Raw genomic sequence first — 6840 nt, forward strand, 5'->3', positions numbered from 1 at the left:
GGAGGGGAGAGAGGGCGGGAAGGGGGGGGCTTGTGCAAGCAGCGACGCTCCCGAGGTTGCCAAGTGGACTTTTATTGTTTTCCACCCACTTCCAAGTCGATACTATCTGCCGTCTCATGTCCATCCTATAGCCTATATAAGCGGCTGCGCTGGGGCTAGCGGCGATGGAGTAGTTTGTGGATACGGCGGGAGCGCAGGGACGGGAGGGGGGCGGGCGGGCCAGCCGCGGAATACTCGGACTCCCTGCCGTTCGCTGGCTGCTGCCGTCCGGGGAGCGGCTCCCGGGGGAAGACACCTCGGCGTCTGGGACAGAGACACAGGTAAAGCGGCCAGCGAGCGCCAGCAGCCTTCTTCCCCTCTTGCTTCCCTCCCCACGCCCCCATCCCTCCTGCCCCGCCGGGCCGAAGCGCTGCGTGCGGCGGGACCGGTGACAGCCGGACCCCGCCAGGGCTGGCGGGGCAGAGCCGCCGCACGGACCGACCGTGTGTGAGGGGCGGTCAGTTGTCCGAAGGCGAGCGGCTCTGGGCATGATGCTGGCCGTACTCCTGCAGAGTAGGGGAGCGGGGAAAGGGACAGAAAAGGGGGAGACTGGCAGTGCTGTCCCCTGCCCCGGCCGGCTGCCCCCCAGCCGCCCACCTCCCGTCCCGCCGCTCCTGCCCGCAGCCCGGCCGCGGAGGCCCACAGCGAGAGTGGGGACAGCTGTCGCGGGTGTCCGGCGGAAACTTCGGGGAAAGTTGTCGCCCCTCGCCCGTGCTCCTCCGCTCCGCGGCGGGGCGGGGAGAGGCGGGGCGGAACGTCCGTCCCGCCGGGGATCGGCTCCGCCGGGGCACCCCCAGCCTGGCCCCGCTCCGGGGCTGCGCCCCCGCCCGCCCGCGGGGCCCGGCGCCGGCTGCGGGGAGGCCGAGCCGCGCTGCCCGCGGCGCTGGGGGCTCTGCCCGCGGGCCGGGCGCTGAGGGGCGCGGGGGCAGCGGCCGAGCCCCGCGGACCCCCCGCCCCGCCCCGCCCCGCCAGCCCCTGCAGCCCCGAGCGGTCTGTGCCTCGCCTTGTGTAACCTGCCAAGCGGCCGCCGCTCTTTCCTCCGTTAGTGTTTCCGATTTCACCCCCACGAGTCTCCCCACTTTCGACCCACCCCCAATTTTCTCTTCCAGTGAAACAGGAGACCTCGCATAGCAGCGGATTCTTTCTCTTCATCCCCTCATGCACTCTTCAGGTCGGACTGCAATGAGTGGACTGAGGTCTTCTGGGCTGCTGGGGCTTGTACTCTTAATGCTCTCAGCAGGATACTGCAAAGAAAAAACAGACTCCACAGATTTGAAGGACAAGCAAAGTCTCTTAAATCTCATCATGGAGATCATTCAGGAACTGAAAAGGTACCACCTGGAGAAGGACAGTGGGGTGCAGTACTTCTCCAAGCATGACTATAACTTGGATCGAAGGGAAGTGGCCGACTATGGAGGGTACCAGGATGAGCAGAGAGTTGGTAAGTCACAGTCCATTTTTTTTCCCTAAGGTGCATCGGTGAATGAGATAGTGCATCAGGTTACTAATTTTGTGTTAAGTATTCACCACTTGAAATACGTGCAGATTCCATTTGGTATCAGAAACAGACACAGATGGCAAATTTGGAATAGAAAACCTCCATTCACCTCTCAGAGCCTTTTACTCTCTGGATAATGAACTCAACTAAAAGTCCAACTTCCTGTGGCTTTGAACAAAACCTAATAATATGGGAAAAGACTTAAATGGGGTGAGATCAAAGAAACAAGGGATGAAAACGCTTTTTTCCTGGAAGGTTACCACTTATTATCATGTGCTTGGTTTAAGTGTTTCTTGGAAATGACCCTGGCAAGGATTCTCCTGCAGGACTGTAGTATGTCCTTAAAGACCTTACACATACAAGTCTTCCCCGCAGCTCAGCTTCACTGAACTGAGTTGTTCACCCTGCTTGTTAGTTCCTTTTCTACTCCAGAGGTAGCACCTTTGAAATACCAGGGAACTGAGACAGTGCTCCTCTGTCACTGTGCAGGCTGTGACCAGTTTGGGATGCTCCTGCAGCCATCCTTCTGCTCGTTTGATTGGCTCCTCTCTAACCTGCTTAGTTTGCTGATGTACTTCTGTGCACTCAGTTGAAACTTGATTTAGTTCCTCCTGCTGCCATGTCTAATTTAGTGTTCCCTGTCACTCCCAAGCCTCTGCAGTGTCACTGCTGCTCATCTGACCCCTCCAACTGAAAGTGACTTTCTGAATATTTTCCAGCAAATATCTACTCAAGTTTTCCCAAACTGGCTTTCATTTTGATAGTATGCTGTTTATTTTGTCTTTATTGATATTTTAAAGCTTCATTGTACCTTTTTGCCATTCTCATTCATACTCAAATATCCTCATAATTTGCATTTATTGGTGGTTGTCATGAAGATGTTGCTTGTCTGTTGGGATGATTAATGAATGCACAGAGGAAGAGAGTTCTGTTCTCCATAAGGTCAACACAGGAGAGAACATTTTGTTTTACAAATGTTGAAGAGTCAAAGAGGCCAGATTAAGCAGGGAACTGTGATGTGCAGAACTCTAAATCTCATCTTGGAACACGGGCATAGTTTTGGTCACCCTGTTGGTGCAAAACATCTGGCTTGTGTAGAACACTTATCTACAAAATTAATAATTCTGCTTCAGAGCGGATTAGTTGGTAGTGTTGTTACTGATTTCGAAGCAGGATTTTTCATTCTGTTATTGTGGTGGAGTTTTTCCCAGCAACTCTGAAAAGGAACTACTAGTTAGAGTCTTTCATTTCAGTTTTGGCATCACTTTCCTAGTGAGCTTGTCCCATGGGAAGTTTCTGAGTGAAGCATGTGTGTTTTTAATGCTCTTCATGACATAATTAGGTCAAATAGGATAAGGTCAATTTTACTTACACGGACTAAAGTTAGAAGTAAACGAAGAATGACTTTCGAGAAGTGTCTAAATTCACAAGTGAATCAGATCTGGATGGAAATGCTCTCTGCTTTATATCTGATAAGAGGTGCCAGGGGAATGAAAAAGGCTGCTCAGGCATTCATGGTCAAGTAAATAAAGCACCATATAGTGTATCATACACAATCAGCACTAAGCCATCAGCACAGAGTTTGTAACAGAAAGCAATCAAAGATAGCTGTAAATCAGGAAGTCACAAGCAGGGGTTAGGGCTAAAATGGATTTCAGTAAACTAGTTTCATTTTGCCATCTGCTGAACACAAAACACAAGGCGGTAAACCACAAACATAGGGAGCCAGAAGAGAGCAATTTGCTTGGAATAATTTCCTGTGAATTTTATTTACTGCTGGGGGAGGGAGGGAAGATTCCTGTAAGTAGATCAATCCAGTTTCACGATTACAGTAGAGCAGTGCTTCTACAGACATACCTGGGACAGAATAGTGGTTACATTTGTATAAGAGAATTAGAAGACACAACCCCAGACTGGAATATATCGTTGAGTCTTTAACACTTGTGTAATATGAAAGAATTTAAATCTAGGTAAACTTCATAATGAAGTTCATAGAGAACTAAAATCTGACTCTTAGTTAATAGCCATCATCATTAATGATTTCTCACCTAACAGACATTGTTTCATCAGTGTTTCACAAAGCATTTTGCAAGGTCTCCCTATGTGAAGTGACTGTTTGCAATTTGGCCTACTGTATGCAAAGGACTTCTGCCCTCCATGCACCTGTCAAGACATACTGCTGATGTTGCTGGACAGAGTATTCCCTGTCTTCATACTATGCTTGGCAAGCATAGGTCCAGTGCAGCAGCAGAGTAACACTATTCTTTTTTCTGTCCCACAGAAATAGTTCCCAGAGATCTGAGGATGAAAGACAAGTTCTTGAAGCATTTAACAGGTATGTTTTAACTTTGCATTGGTATCCCTATTTCACATACATACTATAAACTACTCTGCTGTACTTGTGAGCTGTGCTGATTCATAACTTTTTTTTTTCTTTATCTTTCAGGTCCACTCTACTTCAGTCCAAAATGTAGCAAACACTTTCATCGGCTTTATCACAATACGAGGGATTGTACCATCCCAGCATGTAAGTAACAAAAGCAGGCACTTCCCTAAAATGAGAGGAAACTCTAAAATTTATCAGTTCTATCAAGTATCAGTAGTGATACAATATCAGAATGCATTCTCCACAAAGAAAAATTTGGACTGCTCTAAAATGTACTGAGTATTCTCTACAGCATTGCTAGAACAGCATCAGCATTACAGAGAGGAAAATGGAAATAAAACTTTCTCATTGCAAACACACTGTGTAGAATGGCTGTGAACACTGCATTCTTAGGTACTGATATATTTGCCTCATGGGTTCCAAACCATGTGTTTGCTTTTCCTCTCACAAATATCTCATATTTAATTTTTAGTGCTGTAAATTCAAGACAGGATCACAAATCCAGGTGGGGTTATTTTACTTTTCATTGATTATATATGTAGGACACATTTTATAGACATTTTCTATTTTGACTATTCAGCTATCAGTCTCCCAGTGATGTTGACAATGAATCTTTGCAACACTTGTCTTCAGTGAATTATAAAAGTATAACTTGTTAGCTTAGGAAAAAAAAATAGTGCTGATGGACACAAGTAAGCAAAAGCTACTTGTGATGCCTCATCACTGTTGGCAGCACAGAGAATTAAATAAAAATCAAACACTGACATTTATCAGTCAGTAGATGTGACTCCAGATTCATGCTGAGGTGGACCTGTTGAGTAAGCAGATGCTATTTTAGTACAGCCTTTTCAGAATGGAAGCACACTTTATTTTACTTGTCTGAGGTCAACCAGTTGGGTCAGTACCAGAGCTGGGAATAGAAACAAGAGTTACAGATTCCAAGTTTCTAGTATTAATAAATATTTCAGCCCAGTGCATTTTAAAGGCATATTTGGTAAGAATTGTGCACATTTTCTCTATTTGTAAGGCTTCAGATCAGGAATTCCTTGGAAACACAGGGATTTCTAGATGACAGGTAACCAGATCACCCTCTGTTTACATGAGTGAAGCTGTGAGTTGTTCATAACTTCTCTGTTCTGAACAAGCAATGGTCATTACCTTTTTCATAAGGATCTCAACACAAATGTCATTTGGCTCAGCACTAATGAGTGCTCCAAGCTGTGAAGCTAAAAACTAGCTGGCCTTAAAGGCTCTAAATTAGCCTTTTCCTCCTGACAGGTGACATACCCACTAACATAATGTCTGGATAATGGAGGGTCATTTGTATGAGTGGAAATTATACCATAACTATGCTGTGAGTTGGGGTTGTTAACATTTCATCTCCAGATGAAACATTAGATGTAGTTACCCATTAATGAAATAAAGCCTAAAAGAAGTGAACATCACCTACTGGGCTGGACTGACTAGCATATCTTTAAAGTAACCTTCTTCTAGGAAAATGAGACAAACAGCCTGCCTTAATTCTTCATGCACAGAACAATGTAACTTTTTGATAATATCCTGACTTCAAATTATACTGTTCCTTGTGTATAGAGATCTGAAGGCCAAACAGGAAAAAAGCGAAAAGTGTCTCTGATGCTGCAGTGTGGTGGTAGCTAGTACAAAAGCATTGTGTTGGCATACTTTCTAGTACTTTGTACAGTGTAGTAGCATTGGTACCTGAAAAATAATTTACTTTTCTGTCTGTCCATAACCAACTTTCAGAATATTTTCTTTCAGTTTTTTATGGAAATGAAACAAAAAACCTTTTGAGTAATTTCTTTAGTTTTGCATTGGTTCAGTGTCTTACTATGAATGCATCAAAAAGTTGAAGATACCTAAAATATGAATGACTAACAATAGGACTTCAGTGGAAAAAACATTTTTACTAGTTTTAAGATGAAACTTCATGCTCCTCTGAATGTCCATCATATGGTCATCTACTTGGGCTGGACTTAAGATTTGCATGAATAGAAGATGTTATTTGTCTAATTTAAGTGTTCCCAGGAAGAGAATCTGTTGGAGAGTGGCATTACTTAATATTAAGTTGACAGACTTGCTCATTGAAGGCTGGATTTAAAGGTGGATGAGCACTATTTATTCTTTCTCTAATATGGAAATACTAGAGTCACATGTTTAGATCCTGCACGGAAGCACAGGCACAGATGTATAAATTTTAATACATACATACATACATACATACATATACTTGGAGAGCCTCCAAGCACTTTCATGCTGTTTGTTTACAGATAGAACATGTGCAGAAGTCAGTTGCATAGTTGGACGTGCCATTAGACATGGCTTTTAGTTATTACCCAGTTTTTATACATTCCGCTTTTTAAGTCAAAACAGTTGATTTTTATTCTGTTGCAAACGAAGGTATTCATTGAAATTTGCTATGACACTAATTTGCACACTGAAAGCGATTTTGATTTTTAAAGGCAAATTTGATTACTTTGGTAATCTAGTGATGCTTTTTTTTTCATACAGACTATAAAAGATGTGCCAGGCTTCTTACTCGACTGGCAGTAAGCCCTATGTGCATGGAAGGATAAAGGTAAGCTTTTTCTTAGCAGAAATGACATTCCAGTGCATAGCAAAGCAGCAGATGTTGTGTTTCATACATGAAAATTCATGGGAGTATAATAACAACTGTCCTTTAGATAAGGTATTCCCCTCCCAGAGGACTTGAAGTAACTGGCTTAATCTGGCAAATTTTGGCATTAAGGAAAGGGTACCCCCTACTGGAAGTCATTACATAAATGTCCATGTGCATCATCTGTGAATTATTTATAGCAGCATACAGTTAGCAGATAGTGAATTTGGTGTTGCAGAACAAAACACAGCAGCTGTGGCTTATTTTTCAAGAGTTTACTCA

General features: G+C 44.2%; 1 protein-coding gene across 1 annotated transcript; it reads left to right on the plus strand.

Moving 5' to 3' along the window:
- Positions 1 to 253: 253 nt before the first annotated feature.
- ALKAL2 (ALK and LTK ligand 2) lies at positions 254 to 6517 on the plus strand. The gene is made up of 5 exons (XM_054280453.1): positions 254 to 320; positions 1149 to 1480; positions 3819 to 3872; positions 3984 to 4064; positions 6453 to 6517. Exons 2-5 carry the CDS (start codon positions 1198 to 1200, stop codon positions 6515 to 6517), a joined length of 483 nt encoding a protein of 160 aa, XP_054136428.1. The 5' UTR covers positions 254 to 320; positions 1149 to 1197.
- Positions 6518 to 6840: the final 323 nt, after the last annotated feature.

Source organism: Melozone crissalis, unplaced genomic scaffold (genome assembly GCF_028551555.1).
Source record: "Melozone crissalis strain CALT ecotype California unplaced genomic scaffold, PUWL_Pcris_2 ptg000027l_1, whole genome shotgun sequence".
Taxonomy (NCBI): domain Eukaryota; kingdom Metazoa; phylum Chordata; class Aves; order Passeriformes; family Passerellidae; genus Melozone; species Melozone crissalis.

Bases quoted from the DNA above. Each gene is read 5' to 3' on its own strand.
- ALKAL2 (XM_054280453.1), top strand. From the start codon at position 1,198: ATGCACTCTTCAGGTCGGACTGCAATGAGTGGACTGAGGTCTTCTGGG. The intron at 1,481-3,818 runs GTAAGTCACAGT...TCTGTCCCACAG, and splicing joins CCAGGATGAGCAGAGAGTTG to AAATAGTTCCCAGAGATCTG. The intron at 4,065-6,452 runs GTAAGTAACAAA...TTTTTCATACAG, and splicing joins GGATTGTACCATCCCAGCAT to ACTATAAAAGATGTGCCAGG.